The following is a 21933-nucleotide window of genomic DNA, read 5'->3' as shown; positions in this document are numbered from 1 at the left end:
CTACTACTACTATTATTATTATTATTATTATTATTATTATTATTATTATTATTATTATTATTATTATTATTATTATTAGGCATGCAGTATATGCTACTGTGTGGGCTTTGCTCCATAATACAAATTGGTACATAGCAGAAATGGTCATAAAAGAAAGAATTGGGTTAGAGTCAGATGTTTCAAGTAATTTTTTCTTCTTCTTCGGAAACTTGGCAACTCTAAGATGTGTGGATTAAAACTCCCCAAATTCCACAGCCATCAGTGCTGGCTCAGAGATTCTGGGAGTTGAAGTTCACACTTCTTAAAAAGTTGCCGGATTTGAGAAACACTAAGGATAAGTCATGTCTTCTGTGGAAGCTGTTTTGAGATGTTCTCAAAATCCCAAATTTGTCATTAAAGTTCTCCCCATAGGTCCCAAAACTACAGAAAAGAGTTTTAATAAGTTGCTATTAACTATTGAGATGCTTTGCGCTTTTCTCTTAAAGAGACAGGCACACTTTCTGAAACCATTCTACTCTCCACACCGGGCTCTCTACGTTAGAGAATGCCACTCAGATTTCTGCGTTGAGATTTAGCCCCGCTCAGTATACTGAAATGCAGCGCTCCCCACCCCGGTCCCTCTCTACTTTCCCCCTCCTTTTTGTCAAGTATGTGAAACAGAAGAGGATTAATGCAATTAGTATAACACAGTGTTTCTTCACCGTGGCAACTTTTAAGATGTGTGGACTTCAACTCTCAGAGTTCTCCAGCCATCACGGTGGCTGGGGAATTCTGGGAATAGAATAGAATAGAATAGAATAGAATAGAAACTTTATTGTCACTTTAAATGTACACCAATCAGCATGCGTTAAAATGAAATTTCGTTGCATTCATCTCTCCAAAAATGTTATGCATCTACCCACACATCTTAAAAATTGCCATAGGTGAAGAAACATTGTGGTATGTTGCAAAATGATCCCGTTAATCACTTGCAACACTGGTAAAACCGCTTCGGCAGAAAGCATCAGCACAGTTTCTCCGCCTGGGTGTTCTCTATCTCTCCCCTCCCCCCCCCCGAATTCCAACTGGGAGGGGGGGAATCCCGGCCTTTTCCGCTAGAGGGCGCTGTTGCAGTTTCCAAAGTTAGCAACGGGGACTGGCAGAACTGGCGAGAAGCCGCGCTGGCGAGTCCGCTTTCTCGCTGCTGCCGCCGCCGAGACTTCTCGGGTGCTTTCATCAGTTCCGCCAGGACTGCTACTTAAAGTAGATGGGGAACATCTGAAGCTGCCGGCGATTCGTAAGTACATTCGGGGGAGGGGGGAAGGGGTCGCAAGCCGAGTGGATTGGTGGGCACAAAACGGGCGGGAAGGCGCAAGGTTGGTCGCTTCTGCGGGAGCGTGTCTAGCAAGGCGCTACGTGTTGACCGGGGCTGTTCACGAACTGTGCAGTATTTCTTCCTGAGTTGAATTAAGCCATTTTGCCGCTACTAACATAACGGAGAACAGAATAGCTATAGTTTTCCCTTAATTCTTTTTCCTTTAAAGCGATTAAAAAAAAAAAAAGAGTTGCCCATAACTGGGGAGGATCTATCTAAGAGGTCGGATCCAGTTGGGGTTCTGGAATCGAACTGCTTCTAGCCAGCCTGCGGATTCTTCTAAGGGGCATATTAAAGAGACAGATTGATGATGATGATGATGATGGAAGAGAAAAATAGTATTGACCTTATATCCTCTCTCCCTGTTCATCCCTGTGTATTGGAAAGCCAGAACTTTCCTTCATTTGTTTGTGCCCCTACATTTTATACAGTAAAGAATGAGATTTACCCACAGGTTTATTTATAGAAAGTGGTTTAGATTCAGGCATCCCCGTTTACAGGGTTTGAAAATGAATCATAAGGATGAGCTGAATCTTCAAGCCATCTTTTTTCTCAGTTGTGGGTAATACTGTTCTTGGATTAATGTTAGCATGGAGTGTGTGATCCTAAGGAACACTAACAATGCACCTGAAGCTGTTCAGCCGACTTATTGTGTTGTTGCCTCCATTCTCTACCAACAGTAATTTTGGATTTTCTATACCCCACAGCTCTTTTTGATATAAAATGCAACAGTGGATGCTTAGCACACAGAGCTGCACAATGAACTTCAGATTTTTGCCTGTTTTTGCACAAACTTCCATAACATCTTAGAACTGGAAGGGATCTCAGAGGTCATCTAGTCCGGCTCCCTGCTTGGTGTAGGATCTGCTAAAGCATTTCAGATAAATGGTTATACTGTCTGAAGATCTGAAGATCTCCAGAGAAAGGAATGGATCGCTTCATGAGGAAACTTAGGACAGTTTTTTCAATGTGGAAATTCCTCTTCTAACCTAAGTCTGCTTCTCTGCAGTTTCAAACCCATTGGTTCTAGTTCTGGCTTTCAGAGCAAATCCTCTTCTGTGTGATAACTCCTTAGATATCCAAAGAGGGCTATTAAAACTCCCCTAAAGTTTTGTTTTACCAGCCAAACATGTCCTGATGGCCATGATCTGAACTGCCTCTACATACTTTGTTGATGTTAACAGGAGCTTAGTATCTTGATTACAGGACAGAAGTGCCCCTTGGCCAGACCCCTGTTAATACTCTCCAAAATAGCAAATTTCTTTTCAGCAGCTGCATCTCACTGTTGGCTCATGTTTAGCCTATATATAATCAAGATACTATGCTCCTGTTAACATCAACAAAGTATGTAGAGCTGTGGGTGCGGCTCCAGTATGATGAAACCTGCCCGCGGGCCGGCAGTTTGACACCCCTGGTATAGAGCTACTAATGTAGTGGTTCCCAACCTTTTGAGCACCAGTGACCAGTTCCATGTTTCCACAGACCGAGGGGGGCATGGTTTCCCTTGCTACCTAGATCCCACCCATACTCAGAAGAAGCTTTGCTTGTTTGTGTGGCCCAGTTCCAGAGATTGGGGACCCCTGACCCAGTGACGGGATTCAAATATGTGAATATGCCAAAGTAGCGCGAACCGGCTGAATCCCACCACTGCCCTGATCTAACATATATTTTACAGTGTTATTAATGAGGATGTCATAAGAGGTTTTGACAAATGTCAAATTCTCGTTAATTGTTACATTTCTACTCAAGTGCTCAAAAACACGTTGATAATTTGCTCAAGGACGATGCCCAGCATAAATATCAAGATGACAGCTCTATAGTTTCCTAGGTTTTCTGTTTTTTCCTTTTTCAAAGATAGGAACATCATTTGCCCTACTTCAGTCTTCAGGCATCTTGTTCATGGTTCTGTTTTATCACATCTGCTAGTTTCTTCATTACCCTAGGACAGGGATAAGCAACCTTGGCTCTTTTATGACTTGTGGACTTCAACTCCCAGAATTCCTGAGCCAGCATGGCTCAGCATGGAAACCTCTCCCTTTCTCCTCAGCATGGCTGGCTCAGGAATTCTGGGAGTTGAAGTCCACGAGTCATAAAAGAGCCAAGGTTGCCTACACCTGTCCTAGGATGTAGCTCATCTGACCATTTCCTTCTTCAACTAGAGGTACCCTGAAGGCCAGCTAGGGCTTCATTTCCCTTCTGAGAGTAGACAGATGTAAAATACAAGTTAAGACATTCTGCTATCTCACTATTACCTTTGGCTTGTTTGTTTTTGACATCTGTGATTAGACTTTCCTGGAAGTCTTTATACATAACTGTCTCGCTCTTCAGGTTTCCTCCTGGAAAAATGACATTTTTCCCTGAGGTTTAATGATCTATCTTTTGGGACATAATATTCAGGTGGCAATTTAATCCATTCAAAAATTTCTGCCTCAGAGAAAAGACATTTGAAATCATCACCAACTTTTGATAGTTGGCAGGTGAGAAAAGGTATAACTAAATAAAGATAAAGAGAGTATGTAAACCATATTTAGAGGCTCTGAACATGTTCTTTTGGGGCATTCTGACCCTTAGAAAACTATAAATGTCCCTCTCTATTGAATTGGCAGGGTTTTATGAGGAGAAATTAATGCTACTAAAAGCTATCTATCAATGCTCAGATATAAACTGAGCTGTTTCTCATCAGAATACAGGAACCCATGAATTAAAAAGCCTCACACGCAGCTGTGAGCTGGGCTTACAATATTGCCTTCTGAGATTTAGTGTTTTGCATGGATATGAACAAATGCTAGACATTGAAACTGCTAGTCATTTGCTTTGCGCCCTTCAGGAAAGGGGTCCAATTTGTTCAGTTCTAACCATTTGCACAGCCTTTCTCCTAAGAGCAGGAATTTTGGCCCTTTTCTGCACAGAAGCTAAATGCAGAGAGCTCCTGGACCAATAAGGAAGAACACCACTTCTTTACACTGCACATAGTTTCATCATTTATTTATGGTCTGAAACTAATATTTCAAAGAAGAAAATATTACGATACATCAAATATAAAACAGTGGTATAAAACTTTTTTTTTTTTAAATAGAACTCGTGCAGAAAAACCAGAAGCAATTAACAGTGTAGGGCATCGGATGATTCATGCAGGCTGTGGCTATTGTTAAAAATTTAGTAACTTTATTAGAAATAGCTGAAGTGTGTTTGTTCAGGTGAAAAATGATGACCTGCTCAGAGGATGTGAGGGTGTTACGAGTTCTAACATCCATTTATTGTATAGTACAATTGTACACGTGAAACAGATTTTACTTCTGTCTCAGAACATAGACAAGTGCAGTCTTCATAATCATGCATCTACAGTACGAGTTATTTCCTTATGTGTAATTTTCTGATTTGGCCAAAGTGAACAATCTCCTATGTAAAATAGATGAAAAGATATAGAGGTATCTGGGAATGGAACAAGGGAGGGTGGCTATTGTGTGGTAATGGAAATAGGAGATATGCTTGGAGATTTAAGCCTCTGATCTTCAGCAAAAGGACAACTATGGTTTATCAAGGGTGGGACCAAAAAAGAAAAAACTCAGAAAACCAGATCAAAATTAATTTGTCATTTTAGGGAAGATTCTCACCTATCAGATAAGGTGAAGTGAACCTAAATATGTTCTCTAAAGAACGTGCTTCAACTACTGGTAGTATCTGAGGTGACAAAGTCTTAGGCAGATTCCAAAGGAGATGCAGCCCAATTCCAACTGGTTAATGTGGAGTAAGGAACTCAGGTATAATCCTTTGCAATTTGGGGCTAGATAGCTTCTATCTTAGAAGCATTCTGAAAAATATACCTGAAGGCAGGACAAGAAGCAACGGATGGAAACTAACCAAAGAGAGAAGCAACCTAGAACTAAAGAGAAATTTCCCGACAGTTAGAACAATTAATCAGTGGAACAACCTACCTCCAGAAGCTGTGTATGCTCCAACCCTGGAAGTTTTTAAGGAGAGACTGGACAGCCATTTCTCTGAAATAGTATAGGGTTTCCTGCCTGAGCAGGGGATTGGACTAGATGACCTCCAAAGTCCCTTCCAACTTTATTATTATTATTAGAACCTAACTGGGTGCCATATACATCAAGTCCAGTATTTTAGCCTTGAATAATTTAACAGCTGCTAGTACATAGTTGTTTTTGACGTGCATATTTAATCATGACAAAGGATGCTTTTGTGGCTGTTATAAAAAGGTCCTTTGCTTGATTAATTCAGTGCATAGATGGTAGGAGAGATACCATGATCACGAAGGTGATTATCCCAGGATGAGAGTCATCCATTGCACACTGTTCAGTTGACTTACCATGTATGGAGTGATGGTTACCAATTCTAACCATTTTAAATGGACTCTGGACTAATTTGCGGAAGGGAGGGTTATATAACTACTAGTAGCTACTCCAGAATCAAAGATTGCATGCTTTAAAGATCAATTGTTACAGAGTAAGAGTAGAAGAAAACTTATGCCCCTCAGTCTTGTCCGCCATTTATTTATTTGTGTCCTACCTTTATTATTTTCAGAAGTAACTAAAGGCGGTGAACATATCCAACACACCTTCCTCCTCTTATTTTCCCGACAACAGCAACCTTGCAAGGTGGGTTGGGCTGAGAGAGAATGATTGGCCCAAAGTCACCTAGTGGGCTTTCATGGCTAAGATGGGACTTGAACTCATGGTCTCTTGCTTTCTAGCTTGGTGCCTTAACCATTAAACCAAACTCAACATATTTCCTCTGTGCATCTGATTAGCTGTTGGGGATTCAGAATGCTGGACTATCCTTCTTCAGTATATGTGGCCTGATAGAGCAGAGTTCTTCTGTTATATTAGACACAGAGATTGAGCAACTGATTACAACAGCCCATCCCATTAGATCTTGCAGAGAACGCATGTTGTAGGTACCAACTTCCAGGGATCTACATTAGGGGGGTTCTAGGAGATGGACCTTCTCTTCCAGGTGCCCTCTCCATGGAACCTTCTGCCCCCTTAAGTTAGCTACATCCCTGTTATCATTCTAGGAATCCCTCAAACGCTGGCTGTGTCACCATACCTGAGGAGGGGAGTGCAGTCTCAGGGAACTGGAGATATGTTTAGGTGACCCTCCCATAGTTGAACTTTCTATTTTCTTCATATGGTGATGACGTCAAAGAAAGGGTCATTTGATGCTATCGAATCCTTTTAGGGAAGCAGGGGCATAATACCAGCATAGAAAAAAAAGATGAACTGAGATACGGATACAGATAGCCAGTATTTATGATACTGATTGCCCATGTCCAGTGATGTCCAGGAGAGGGTTGCTGAGTTGCTACCTGAATGGCGTGGTTCATCCTTGTGAGCATCCATGTGGTTTTGCAACTATGTTCCTTATTGCATGGGGAGTTAGTGCATTGAGTATCCTATCAGCACAATCCCTGTTGAGCTTGCCATTTTTTTTTTCAAAGTAGCAAATGCGACATTATGAATTCAGATTCTGGATTTTAAAAATATTCCATTGTGTTTCTGAAAAAATTAATTTTAAAGAGCAGGTTTCTGAACAAGAGAGTCAGAAATTATGAGTTTAAGGAATTAAGCCAGCTGGATGACTTGGGTCATTCTTCCTCTGCCCTAGAAAAAAGGCAGAGGCAAGCCACGTCTGAGAATTTTGCTAAGAAAACTGTGTGGATTTGTCCAGATGGTTGCCAGGAGTAAAAAATGACTTGAATGTGCTTGTGCTCACGCAAGCCCGCATACACACAAACACACACACAAGTTTCAAGTCAGTCTACCGACAGAGTTTAAGTTTACTGATTAATTTTAAAATAGCTGTTTTAAACAATGTAACTGTATTGTGTAACTCAGGGGTAGGCAACCTTGGCTCTTTTATGACTCGTGGACTTCAACTCCCAGAATTCCTGAGCCAGCATGGCTCAGCATGAAAACCTCTCCCTTTCTCCTCAGCATGGCTGGTTCAGGAATTATGGGAGTTGAAGTCCACGAGTCATAAAAGCGCCAAGGTTGCCTACTCCTGGTGTAACCGAATGACTTAAACATACAGTATTATGTTCATTGGGGCTTATTCCTGAGCATGTATTATCAAATTCAATGTACGATAACAACAAGTCTGCAGGTTGGGAGTTTTCCTGGACTCATGGCTATTGGATGCCTAGGTGGAGGTCAAAAAATGACTCACATCCCCACCCCCATCTAAATGGGCTATGCTAATGATGAATTTTATACAGTGTTTCCTTTGAAGACCACCAGGAGGCTGCAGTTGGTGCTGAATGCAACAGCCTGCGTGCTGACAGGTAAGAGACATAGCACATTGCCTTCCAGTAGATTTCCAAGTGCAATTCAGGAAACTTAAATTTGACCATAAAAGCAGTGTTACAAGCAGAAAAGCTGAAGATGTCCCACACTTGCGAAGGGAAGGTGTGTTGGCCCAGAGGTAGGGTTTCTCTGAGGGGTTCCTTCTTGTAAGAATAGCTTACCTGACAAAGTTTGGATTGCACATGCTTTAAATATTTGGAGAAAGCCTAAAGCAGATGCCCCCAACCTTTTGGGCAGCAGGGACCGATTCCGTAGAGACAGGTTTTTCTGTGGACCGGAGGGGGCGTGGTTTTGCATGCTGCCTGCATCCTGCAGATGGGGCTTCGCTTGTTTGCGTGGCCCAGTTTCTGGCATGCTGTGGACCGGTGCTGGTCCATGGACCAGGGGTTGGGGACCCCTGGCCTAAAGGACAGAATTCTTCCAAAACTTTTAGGCATGAGCGGGTAGCATTATGACAACTAGGTAATATTTCATTGCTTTTATTATGTTACCTTTTTTGTTGCCATGAATCCAGATTTCACAGAAGCTGGTTGTGTACGAGTTAACCAACCAACCAACCAACCAACCAACCAATCATCTCATAAAATGCGTACATCCAACATTATTTAAAACTTGTGTGTTGAACTGAGGAAATGGGAATCCTCTTTAATCTTCAAACTTCACTGGTAGAATATAAATCTTGCTATAATGAAAAAAAATGTGAAGGAACAATCTCTTTATTCTAAATTCCTAAAGCAGAAGCATTTGCTGAATTTGTAACTATTGCATCGAAAAAGAGGAAATATTGGGAAAAAAATAATTTGCAGAAGCAGATTTTGTTTTAAGTTTCATCTCACTCACATCGTAGATAAATTTGCTTCATTTCCAACAAATGCCATTTAAAGAGTCAACTTTTCGAAAAATACATTTCAAAAGGCCCTTGTGGAAGCGAAGAAAAGATAGTCTGGGATTCTTAAAATACAATCTAAGTACATTGGACTGTGGCTGATGCTTAGAAATTTTAATCCCGAGCAGACTTGCACAGAATTTAGCCTTTCTCAGTGAGGCTATCCACTGTATCTGTGGCTCCTCCTTTCGTAGCAGCGTGGGCTGGGGATGTTAGAAATGTTGCTGTTGCAGCTTTTTTGCCAGGGAGGGAAAATTCTTTTTTTTTTCTTTCCTCCTATGAAACTGTCACTCTCTTATTATTTTGTAAGCGACAGAACATGTATTCAGCTATTAACCTCCCCCACAAAAATCATCCTGAAACGCTGAACTGGAGAATGTTTGCTGGGTTGTTTCACATGGCAAAAAATAAAAAATACCGTATTTTCCGGCGTATAAGATGACTTTCTAAAGCATTCAAATCGGCGCCGAAGTCGGGGGTCGTCTTATATGCCGAATCGTCCTATATGCCGGAAAATACGGTAAAATAGCAAACTGGTCTTGGCTGAACTGCAAAGAATCTCTCCACTTTCAGCTTCCCTTTGGTTTATTATGCTGGCCCCTCCATCCACAAGGACAAATCCCTCTTTACTTCATCCAAGGTCTCTCTTTTATATGAAGGCCAAACTAACTTTTTTATCATCAGAGCTTGGGACAGTGCAAAGATATGCATGAAGGGGAAAATAATGCTTTCTGTAAATTCAGACTTTTTCCAGTGTAGCTCAACATTGCCTGATTATTCTCTTATTTACCTAGTGAGTTTAAGTTTGAATTAGAGACTTCACATTGCATGGTTTTAGGACTCTATCCTGTTTATGCTTCCTAAATAACATTGAGCAAGACTTGTTTTGAAAAAGTCTGTATAAGACTGCCTTAGCAACCACCAGCCACCAGCTCTTTATGACATAGGAGTAGAACTTAAAAATACAGCAACTTACATTATCTGACATTGAAATAAAGAACAATTGACAAGCCTGTGTGTGATAGGGAGCTTTTCCCCATTCAGGTCTCCTCAGATATTGTAACTTGCCCTCTCTTCATCTTTGATCATTAGCCCTGCTAGGTTAAGATGATTTGAATTTTGATTCTTATGTCTGGAGGCATCAAGTTGGGGAAGACTGGACTGCAGCAGTGGGCAGTCTAGTGATTTTGTGGCTCCCAGATCATTCCCAGTTTGCCCCAACAAGATTTAGCTACAAAATTGATCATTTGGAGCAGTTTGATTTTACAAGGGTTTGTTTTTGATCTCAGAATGCAAAATTGATCCAGCTGAAGCTTAACAAACTTATTTTGCATTGTGCCACTTCAGAAAAAAAGTGGCTGAAAAATGTTGCCTCCATCCGTCACAATACTGTCATTAGTTACTTCCCATTTATTTTTAAAAATTGAACATCTCCTATGCCAAATGGTAACCTGCTCCTAATCTAGAATCTAGATTGTCTCTTGTCTTTGAATGATAAAATAGGAATGCATCCTGCCTTAATCTGTGAATGTTCCATCTTTTTAGTTGTTTACAAGGATTAGAAGGGGAAGCAGTGACAACAGCCTCAGCTTTGAAAGTTTGATCTGGATTAGCCAAGCTGCTGAGAGATACTTTATGAAAGTTCTGAGATGCAAGAAGCCTGATCCCGCAATCCAATTTACTGAAAACAGACTTATTTCAATAACATTAATTAATTGATATTGTTCAGATGTGCTCAGGCTTAATGCAATCCTGTATGATGCAAATCCTTACAAAGGCTTTAGAAGGAGTTGACAGAACTACAACATGACGTTCCTATAAAATCAGTATGAATTGTTTCAATGGAGCAAATTCTTCCATCAAGTTATAAAGCTAGAGTCGTGCAGCTTTGGCAATATGCTCTTTTTCCTCAAAGTAATACTTGCATAGTTCCTAACCATTGGGTCACAAATGGTTTCCAAATATCTCAAAGATGCAAGATGACCTATGCCAGTTTCAAAGTTAAAAGCTCTTGTGTTATCCCTTTTTTCCACCTAAGTGGAACATGTTACCAGGGATAATTCCAACTTTAGAAATTCAAGTGGCTTTAATAGATGTAAGAGTTTGTGCCACCAAGATTTTCTGGGAACTAAAATAAATAGTGAGAACAAGACTTTAATGAGGGTGAAGTGCACTCTGTTTTTTTTTTTTTAAAGGTACAATTGAGTAATAGATGCTTTGAATTTTTTTTTTTTTTTTTTGGTAAAGGGTATATATTTTGTCCTTCAGCAAAGGACAAGCTCTACAGCAGCTTCATTTTCCATGACTCGAGATTCATTGTTTAGAGATCCTTATCTAGAACTGGAAAAAAAAACCCATGCTGGATTCATTAACTTCCACCGTCATCCTATCTACAGCTTTAATAAACCTAATGTCACTATATTAATAAAACCTGATTTTGTAATATCTTTTCATTAGATAAGGATAAGATCATGCCAGATTTCTTTCAGTGCCTCATAATTCAGTTGCCCGTAGCCCAGTTCAAATGAAATGCAGTTTGCTTGTCATAGGTTTAATGAATGTAGATTTTCTGGATTTCAGTCCCTCTGCATCATCATGGATTGTTGTCATTCTGGGAAATACAGTATCAATACAACAACAGGAAAGTTGTTTTAGAAAATGTATTTTAGAAGCAGGTGAAACGAGAACTCATGGTGTGGTGGGGTGCAAGCACAGGAAGGAAGGGGTGACTTACCAGAGCGACTTGTGACTTTCCTACTGGCTTCCTCATTGACTTTGCTTGTAAGAAGCCAGCAGGGAAGGTGGTAAAAAGCGATCATGCGACTGTGGTCCCACTGTACACATTGGAATTGCAAGTCAGTTGCAAAGCCAGAACTCTGAGGATGGTCATAGGTATCCTGCTTTCATAACTTTAAACAATTCCTGAATGTGTAGCCACTAAGGGAAGTCTACTTTTCACTTAAAAAGGCAGTAAGGACCGGGCCAGGAATTGAACTTTGGGAGTAACATATAGGAATTGAACCTTGTTCCTGACATATACATTTCCTGTGCACTGCTCAGTTTATGCAGATATATATATATATATATATATATATATATATATATATATATATATATATATATATATATATATATGTTTGTAGGTCTTTGGTTATTTGGGTTTTCTCCCAATTTTACGTGGGAGAAAACCCGAATAACCAAAGACCTACATACAAACACCCATGAAAACCTCAGAAAACACACACACACACACACACACACACATATATATATATATATATTTCAGTAAAAAAGGAAGCGATCACCAGGAAATAAAACACCAAGGTTTTAATAAATAAAATCAAGCTTTCGATGGCTAACATCTGCCATCATCATCAGGATACAAGCCAGCTAATGAGGAAACCTGCTTATAAGCATAGCCATACCTAAACTCTACGCATGGACCTTGTAAGAGGTCCAAGCCGACTAATCCTTGCTTCACTTACAGCCTTCAGTGATTCTTTCTTATAGTTCTTACTTACATCCACACAACCACCTACTTCCCCCCACCCTTTAGTTCCTGAATCATATAGGCAACGTGTGTTTCTCAAAATTAAAGGGTCCTCTGCACTATTGAGTTGATTCTTCTTCCTGTGTTCCTTGGGACGTTTCTCTCCTCCACTCCTCCGGCACGCATCTCACTCATTTGCATTCTTCAATCCTGTCACTCCTTCAATCCCCCCACAATCCTTGCCACCAATCTCATCCACACTTTTATTTCCCCCCACTGTTGCCAGCATATCGCCTCCTCCGTGCTCTTCCTTCGTGCCACCCGGTGCAACTCTCAATCCGGTTGCCTCTCTTTCAGTCTTCCATAACGCCGCTCTCCGGGAGCGCGTGACCACCCCCATAATAGGGCAGCTGTAAGTATTGATCTTCTGTACATCCATTGAAGGCATGTCTCTGTCTCGGTGGCTCTGATCGGTGTGGCCGCATAGCAAAGGTGTTATTCTGCCATCGCTCATAGTAGGTGTTGCCTTTTTTGAATTCCTATCCATTTCCAAGGCACCGGCGACCAGGTGCATTGTAGCGGGGGCACCATTGGGGACAGTGGAGCCGATATAGTCACTGGGGTAGCGAGTTTGTTTTGTGTTAATTGGGACACTTGTTGTTCTTATTCTTGAGTATTGGGTACAATGCAAGGAGGTGTCTGGGGCATCCGAGGAAGGGCTACTAATATCAACAAATTTCTTAATTAATGGCGGATGTACACACGAATCATTAACTAAAGGGGGTCTAGATTGTAGATGTCTCTCTTCTTTGTTGCCAGTTTCATCTAATGGACACCCAGAGTTTTTGTTACTCAGATGTTTTTTCCCAGGTCGTCTACGCATTTCCCACGCCTTCATGGTCTGATATGCCGGGCGTAGGTCCACATGTCGATTGATTGACATGCTGTCTGAAAACCAGGCTTCTTTGAGTAACCTACCACTCTTGGAGGTGTCACTGGCAACCATCCTTACGTCGTCAAAATTAAATTTATGACCAAACTCCTCCATGTGAGTCAGTATTTGGGAGTACTGCTCACCTCTTCTTATTGCCAGCTTGTGTTCCTGCATTCTTGTTCCGACCCTTTTGGAAGTTTCTCCCACATAATTGCCTGGACAGTCATTACAGTTGATCCTGTAAACGACTCCAGATCTCTCAACTATGGGGAGTGGGTCCTTTGGTCTCATAATGCAGGAACGCAACATCTGGTCAGGTCAATGTGCAACCCTTACACCATAGGGTGCCAATAGTCTGGTAGTGGCTTCCGAGACGTTGCTAATGTAAGGGAGGGTAATACGAGTCGTCTGTGATGGTACCATCCCACTTGATGGATTTTGGGATGGTTTGGACAGAGTACTGTGGCGTCTGATGAATTTCATGGGGTACCCATTGTACCTACAGAGACGGAGGAGATGTTTTCTTTCCTCTGTCCTAGCTTCGGCTGTACTGCAGTGGGAATCCACCCTCTTAAAGAGGGTTCTAATGCAGCTGACTTTGTGGGCCACCGGGTGATTGCTGTTGTAGTGCAAAATTCTATCGGTGTGCGTGGGTTTGCGATAGACCCGGGTGGTTAAGGTCCCATCTGGCTGGCGTTGGACTAAGACATCAAGAAATGCCAGCCTACCCTGATACTCCTCCTCCTCCGTAAATTGCAGGTCCACGCACACCGAATTAAGTGTGTCCACAAAGTCAGCTTTTTGACTCCTCTTAATTATGATGAACGTGTCGTCAACGTAGTGGGCCCAGAACTTTGGGCAGCATTGGGTCATCGCTACGTGTTCCAACTGCTGCAATACAGCCTCAGCAATAACACTCGATATATATATATATATATATTGCTGACATGAATAACTAAATGAGCTAGTTTTTGAAACACTATTTTTCTTTATTTCATTTTGCCCTTTTATTTCATTTGAAACCACATGTATGATGATTAACATCTGATTCACACCCAGCCTTTTTGCACTGTTAGCAGCTCCCCCATATAATTACAGTGCTCACATTGCACATAGATGTAAGGGTGCATCTTCAGAGATTTCATTCTAACATTTAGCTACTGTGCTAGCAGCTGTGAATATGGGATGTGCAAAATATAAAATCTTCCTCAATCTGCAAATTATTGGTCATTGGATGGGGGCAGTTCTTTCCAAGAGTGGAAACTTGTTGGTAGATGAGGGTTGACTAAGCCCTCTTCAACCTTTGAAAATTAAGTCATGTATGGCAGAGGTCCCCAAGCTTTTGGGCACCAAACATCGGTTGTGTGGAGCAAGGTTTTTCCATGGACTGGAGAGTGCATGGTTTTGCGTGCTGCCTGCATCCCTGCTTGTTTGTGCGGACCGGTTGTTCGCATGCTGTGGTCCAGTACTAGTCTGTGGACCGGGGGTTGGGTACCCCTGATGTATGATCTCTGTAAATGAGTGTAGAAATGAAGACAGAAGTCTTCATAACTCCATCCTATAAAACAGGGCTCTTCAAACTTGGCCCTTTTATGACTTGTGGACTTCAACTCCCAGAATTCCTCAGCCACCGTGCCTGACTGAGGAATTCTGGGAGTTGAAGTCCACAAGTCATAAAAGGGCCAAGTTTGAAGAGCCCTGTTATAAAAGTTTCCCAGGTTTTAAAAAACCCTGGATAATCAAGTTTCTAAATTCGGTAGAATGTCCCTGTTGGGGAAACTTCCCACTGTCCATAGTCTTCCTTGTTCATCAAGAGAGTGTTCAGTACACTATCAACTTATGACCACAATTGAATCCAAGATTTTTGTTGCTAAGTGATACAGTTAAGTGAGTTTTGCCAAATTTTACGACCTACCTTGCCACAATTGTTAAGTGAATCATTGCAGTTGTTAAGTTAATAATCCAATTGTTGGCTTTCCCATTGACTTTGCTGGTCATGAAAGATGACCAAATGATCCCGGGACACCCCAACCATCATAACTATGAGCCGGTTGCCAGCATCTGAATTTTAATCACATAACCATGGAATTACATAACCAGTATGGAATTTCATACTGTAAGTGTGAAAACTGTCATAAGTCACTTTTTTCCAGTTGAAACTTTGAATGGTCACTAAATGAACTGTTGAAAGCCGAGGACTACCTGTATATATACATGTTTTGGACAACCAAGCCTGAATCAAAATGGTGACTGTTTGGCAAATATCTGCTTAGCTAAAGATCTGTCTCTTCTGAATGTGTGATTTAAACGCAAGTCTTTTCCTACATTTACCTGGCAAAGGAATGCATATAAATCTTAAAAGCATAAGAGAGCATTGTTTATTGCAAAAGAATAAGGTGATTAGTGAAATATGCAGTGAGAGATTTATAAGTCAGGCAATTTCTTGCTAGTGTCAAGAGCTGAATTTGGGAAAGGCACACTGAAGAAGTGGACGTAATCGAAAGAAACTAGAGCGACAGTAGAACATTTGCAGGAAATTAAAGTATCGATGTTCGGTAGGAGGAAGGTGAAAGCATTACACAAATGAGGGGACACAAGTGTGACATCTCTACCCCATCAATACTAACCAAAACCAAACATAGAAAAAGGGAGGACCACCATAAAACAGGGGCTCCCTCACCCAAAAGCTATCAAAGCACAAGACAATGGAGGTTTTATCTACAGGTAGTGCTCGACTTACAACAGCTCATTTAGTGACTGTTCAAAGTTACAATGCCACTGAAAAAAGTTCTTCACACTTAGGACCATTGCAGCCTCCCTATGGTCACATGATCAAAATTTGGACTCTCGGCAACAGACTCATATTTATGACGGTTGCAGTGTCACGTGATTCCCGTTTGCAATCTTCTGACAAGTAAAGTCAATGGGGAAGCCAGATTCACTTAACGATCATATTACTAATTTAACAACTGCAGTAATTCATTTAACAACTGTGGCAAGAAAGGTCATAAAATGGGGCAAAACTCACTTAAATGTCTCACTTAGCAAAGAAAGTTTGGGCTCAACTGTGGTTGTAGGTCGACCACCCTACCTGTAATTGTAATTGTTAAGGGTTGTACATCATGTAGCATATGTAGCGAAAATAATGCCATCCATAATACCCCCAAAAATATCAACAGGTATTCAATAAGAAAAATATTAATCCCAACAATTGGTCATGTTATAATTTGAGATTTGATAGGAATTGTGTGTGTGTGTGTGTATGTGTGTGTATTGAAATATGCATCAAAAGGCATAACACAATTTTTGTTATGTATGATTATATGACGTTGATTGGCTTCTCAAATCCGAATATCTTCCAGAATTTAGAACTTAGAACTCACAGATTACCCTTTATAACCTTTTTTTTAAAACTACAAAAGTGATTTTTGTGTTAATCTTTTCATCTGAATGCTAAATCATATGGCAAGGGAATATTGCACTAAGATGAATGTCAGATTTTAGCTGAGCTCCCAGCTGAACTGAATACCATCTCAGTATTTCACTCTGAGCAGGCAAAGTTGAATGAAAGGTTTATCTTATAAAAATGAACCTGTGATGAAGTCCTGTAAAAATTGGATCACCTAGTGTTATTTGGATCAAGATATAGGTAGATATGTAAGGCAGTGGGGATCCTCTTTACCGATTCCTTCAAATTCTGTGGCTTCATCCAATTTCCATATAAAAAGTGCATGTAAAATGAATTTGCTGTAAAATGTAGAGAGATTTATAAAGCCGTTTGATTGATCTCAAAAGCAAAAGCTGTAAATTTGCCTCCTAGGATAAATGTAACTTTTATTGAATGGCATTTGATTTTTTCCTTCCATTAAGAAGACTTTGGGCTGTTTGAAAAGGCAGACAGTAAATCTGAATTGATGCTCTTTGAATCTAAAGTTTGTGCTTTTGTTTTGTGGTCTGTTTGTATCTACTCACCATTTGTTTTCTTGCCTCTTTTCCAGCCTGAGTGTTGTCACCAGGACCTTTTCCTTTTAAAGTACTTTATAATCTCCACAGGCCTCAGTTTTTAACATGGCAATAGCTTCTTTGCGTCATGGAGTGACCATCGCTGGAGCTATCCTGCTGGTGACGGGAACACTGTGCTTTGCTTGGTGGAGCGACGGTGAAATGGGGGCCACTGCGCCCAGCAGTGACCCCAAAGTCACAATTCAAGGAGAAACGGAACTTATGACCAGGGCTTCATCTTCCAGTCCTGTACTCAGATCAATCAGCTTCTTCTGTTGTGGAATTGGTGGGCTGCTTCTTCTGTTTGGACTCCTTTGGTCAGCCAATGCTGGAATAATTTCCCGGCACTACCAGTACCATTTTTCCAGTGACCTTCAGTACTCCACTGTCGAGCCTCTTGAAAAGCAGACATGCAGGTTAGCAAGATCTTTGTAACCCTGCTTGAGAGATCAACATAGTCCTTTTGACATGCCTAGCAAATAATTGTCAGGAAGGGTTACTTCAAGAGAAGCATCATACAAGAGAAGAGAGGGATAGAAGGTTAATTTGTCAGAAGCCATCTAGCCAAATGGCATTCTGAAACAGGCGTTCCTTCCAAGACTTTTAGCTTGGAGTAGCCCAAAACCACATTTATTCTTGCAGGCCATTAGGTCTTTCTCAACCAAAGATCATGCTTGTTGAGCAATGTCTCCCTTAGAGTCTACCTCAGTTTCAAGACTTATAAATGTGTTGCACATGGTTGTAAAATTCTTCAAGTTAAGCTTGATTTTGGTAACTTCATGGACCTGTCAATATAGAAGTGGTTTGCCATTGCCTTCTGGGATGTTTTTCAAATTCCTAGTCTAGCCAATAGCCCCTCATTTTTTGCAAACCTTACACCCAAGTTCTAACCAGTCCTAACCCTGCTTAGTTTTGGAGACAAAACAAGGACAGCTAGGTACTAGACTACCACTCCATAATATTCAGCCAGCACAGCAAATGTTTGGACACAATGAGATCAATAGTCCAAATTTCAGGAGGGTATCATATTGAGGCACTTTGTTTTAGTGTATTAGTTTTTGCAGAACAGAACAGTAACACAATAAGAGTTTTATTAGCCCATTTTAAATATGATTGTGAAACTTCAAGATGGTTGAATTGTTAGAATTTTGATTCTCACAAAGAAATTTGATTCACTTGTTTCCCCCCCCCTTCTCCCAGCATTGGGAAAGGGTGAGATTAAAAATATAACTCTTATACCTAACAATGAAATTACTTTCTCCAATTAATTCTGCAAACCAGAGATTATGAAACAATGATTACATACTATATTACAGCAATTTTCCCCATTTTTTTCCTTTTAGTCTAGGTAGAGCAGTCTCTGCCTGACTAGTCTGTTTTCATGATGATTTCAACAATCCCTATTCATAGTTATTTCCACTTCTAAATTATTTTCCCCTTGAAAAAGAGGAAATGAGATGAGCAAAGGTTATGTGAAAGTTTTATCTGTACACAAACCGTGTTGTTTAGTAAAATACAACAGAAAAAAATTGGCACATTTCATGTTTTATGGCCCACGCAGTAAAGATTAATCAGTGGACATACCTTTGCGTTTTGATACTGGGTGTTTCTTAAAAGTGTGGAGAAAGCTGAGGATCCATTGTGGGTAAATACTACACTAGCACTGAAGAAATTTGCAGCACGATCTGCTTCTTACCTCGCTTTCAGAGGCTGAATGGATAAGACAACTATCATACACATTCAGTCTCTGTGTTTCTAATGTAATATCTGTAGCAGGTAAGGGCTTTGGGGAACTCCCAGTCCCAGTTTAAAGGCATTGTGGTTTCTGCTGGTACAGGATGAAAAGATTTCTGTTTACTTTCCCATTTTCCTCACTCTCTCTTCAAAGCCTGGAAAGCGATCCTGGCCAGGCTGTGACTTTGACTGGGCATGGAAAACCCAATTCCTGCCAAATGCATGCTGGTTTTCCTACCCACCCTGTTTGGATAACCAGGTTATGTTGCATGGAGTAGAAGAAATGGGAGTTTGGGGCTTGGCTGTGATGTGTACAGTAATTGATTGTTATGAGTCAGATTGACCTGACTAGATAACGCCTCTGCCAGACTGGGTTTCCTTCTCTGTGTAATCTTCCATCTTTTTTATATTGAACCAAGGTGTTCAACATCTGTAAACTCCTCCTTCAACTGCAACTTGTAGCGCACCCTCAATTTTGTTTCTCCTGCTGGTGATAAAAACAGATTATTATGACTTATGGAACTCGGCAGGTGCCAGAGGATGAAAATTTCATTACAATAAGATTTTACTAATATCTGCATACTTTTTCATTTGTGGGAGAGGAAGAACTTGGGATGTAAAAGATTTAAATTTAGGAGTTTGCAAAACTGGCAGATTCATTCACCCTTACAAACCTTATAAACCTAAACAGAACAGAATAGAATAGAAATTTCCTTATGCTCAGCCTGAGCTATCTGCAGAGATATATAACCACAATATTTCTCTCTCTCTCTCTCTCTCTCTCTCTCTCTCTTTCTCTCTCTCTCTCCTTTCTTTCTTTTATGGGACACCAGAAAAGTGAAGATATTTCCCCCCCCCCAAGCTTCTAGTTCCTCTAGAACATATAACAGTGCTCGTGCTTGTCTTTGCACACTTTATTTTAGAATCAAATATTGAATTTTAGGACACGCACACCCCAACTGATTTTCTTTGTGGTCTTGATTCTGTTTCAGCACCTGGGAGGCCACCAGTATTCCCACTTACGAGGAGGCTTTGAATTGTCAACCTGCTAAAAATGCCTCCAGCGACATGCAGTCTCAGATTTCAAAGGAGATCAGGCTGCCCCTATATCAGGTGGTGGATGAAAATCACAAAGGGCTGGGCAGCCGAAGACGCAGTTCCTCTGATGGTGTTTTGTTTCGGAACATTCCACCCAAGCCAAGCTTAGCGTCACGGGATGAAGCCATCATTGTCTGTGACACTCCACCCCCAAGCTATGAGAGCATAGGCTTGTGTGATGGATGATCCAGGGATCTTTTATAGCATTGTGTAGGAATTTCTGGATTGTTGTAGATATTTGTTTTCTTTAAATTAATTCATTGTGGCACATTGGGATAAATAACTATTAGTAGTCTCGACATTGTTTTATAGTGGGTGATTAATGTGCATCCAGTAAGCCTCGTGGATGTCCAGATTCTTTGGAAATGCATCCAAAATATGTACTAAATATAAACACAATTGATTTGGAGAGAACTACTTCAAAGAAGCTCCTGAACAGGCCTAGAAGGAAAGTTCACAACAAATTCAGGTAATCAGGTTCTAGGTTAACGTTTATTTGAAAAGTAAAAATGTTCTTAATAAAATGTATTACCAACTGATGAACAACTCAGTTTTATGGGCATAATGGAATACAGCTGGATATAACTGGTTTCTGAACATTTGCAATAGCAGCAAAAAAAAAAAAAAAAAAACCTGAATTAGAAGGGGCCAGGAGTTGCACTGGAAAATTATAATCAAATAATGAAATGATATTTAAACAATGAAAATTCTCTCACACCTCACTCACCAATTTATAACATGTGCTTTCTCATATAACCCTCTGAGATCCTTTACAAGAAGACATGTTTTTATTGGCTTTCATTGTTACATTCAGTTGCTTGGGACATGTTTTATTGATTTCTACTATTAAATCTAATTGCTTGGAACAATATAACTCAGCCACTGTTCCATGTCCCACTGGTGGTATACTGGAGAGGCTTAAGGACTTTTCCCCACTGAACTATTGCTCTCCATTCATCTTTGAGCCAATATAAAGCTATAACAGATCCATATTCTACTTTGGACACCTCTATTCCTAGTTATCTGACTTCTCTTTCTAGGACAAATCTATACATTTTGAGTTTGCCTTTAGATAATGCTGAAGAAGTGGGAAAACACTACATTAACATTGAGATTAAAGCCTGTCTAACTTATGAACTGAGAAGAATATGAAGGTAACATCATGGGAATATAGTATAAAAAAGATGTTGCTTGCAGTTATGTGCAAGCAGGGGAAAAACTGCAAATGGGGCATAATTTATTTCATAACCGGAAAAGACTCCAGGAGAAAGAGAAGGAGGGCAAAAGAGTCACTTTGGCTGAACATGGAGAACTGAGCAAATTAACGATATCTTTCCTCGAACTGAGAATTGGAATTATCTCAGAGAAGTTAGAAAACAAAATAATATTCTGTGTTAGTTAACAATCTCTCTCTCTCTTAATGCACTTCCTGATGTGTGTTTAAGAGATGATTCTTTCACTAAATCAGCTCAAATTACCTGTCCGCTATAATTGTAGCAATAAACATTATTTTCAACAATATTACTGTTTTTGACATGACCTTAAAACATACAGTAACTATAAAATGGGCTTCTTGTTTCTAACTTGGTGAGATTCAGGTTCTTTGATGGAAGGATTTGTGGAACTTCATATATGAAAGATGGAAAACTAGGAACCTAAGAAATCTGAGATCCAACTCTAGGTTTCAAATCCAGTGGGACAAAAATATCTATTAATGTTTCATTAGTGACTTCAGAGGAAAAAAATGCTGCACCTGTATTAGCCATTCTTATAAAATCTTAAGACAGATCACATACAAGTGTTGTTGTTTTTTTTTACCGTGACAATGTCTGAATTTCATGGCTTATAATGAAAACTAACCTTGTTAAGGTCTCTAGATATTTGAAGGATCCTCATTACAGTTTATCCCATCATAGGATCCAGTGGAATCATAACTACAAGTATAACTAACTAGTTTATATTTTATTATTATAGCTATTGCTTTGCAGGTCAGACCTTTGTGTAGTTGTACATTTTGTATATTTTGTATAGGCTAATAAAATATAACGTGAGACTGCAGTCCATGGCAATGTTTGCGATAATAAAGTCATTAGTCCTTAAGATGCCCCCTAA

At 40.3% G+C, this 21933-nt stretch overlaps 1 protein-coding gene across 6 annotated transcripts; it reads left to right on the top strand.

The window, feature by feature from the left end:
* Nucleotides 1-1137: 1137 nt before the first annotated feature.
* Nucleotides 1138-21933, top strand: TMEM61 (transmembrane protein 61). Of its 6 annotated transcripts, XM_039319924.1 has the most exons (5): nucleotides 1149-1276; nucleotides 5897-5970; nucleotides 7590-7655; nucleotides 16986-17405; nucleotides 19716-21933. In XM_039319924.1, the coding sequence occupies exons 4-5, from the start codon at nucleotides 17056-17058 to the stop codon at nucleotides 20005-20007; spliced, it is 642 nt and encodes a 213-aa protein (XP_039175858.1). In that variant the 5' UTR covers nucleotides 1149-1276; nucleotides 5897-5970; nucleotides 7590-7655; nucleotides 16986-17055; the 3' UTR covers nucleotides 20008-21933. The 6 variants fall into 6 exon arrangements, with proteins under 6 accessions (XP_039175857.1, XP_039175862.1, XP_039175858.1 ...); XM_039319925.1 differs by lacking the exon at nucleotides 7590-7655; XM_039319927.1 differs by lacking the exon at nucleotides 7590-7655 and having other exon boundaries at nucleotides 1155-1276; nucleotides 17041-17405.

This window comes from Crotalus tigris, unplaced genomic scaffold (genome assembly GCF_016545835.1).
Source record: "Crotalus tigris isolate CLP2741 ecotype Arizona unplaced genomic scaffold, ASM1654583v1 scf7180000023617.9722795, whole genome shotgun sequence".
NCBI classification, from domain to species: Eukaryota; Metazoa; Chordata; class Lepidosauria; order Squamata; family Viperidae; genus Crotalus; species Crotalus tigris.
The sequence above is the reverse complement of the archived record's forward strand: the minus strand, read 5'-3'. Positions and strand labels throughout refer to the sequence as shown.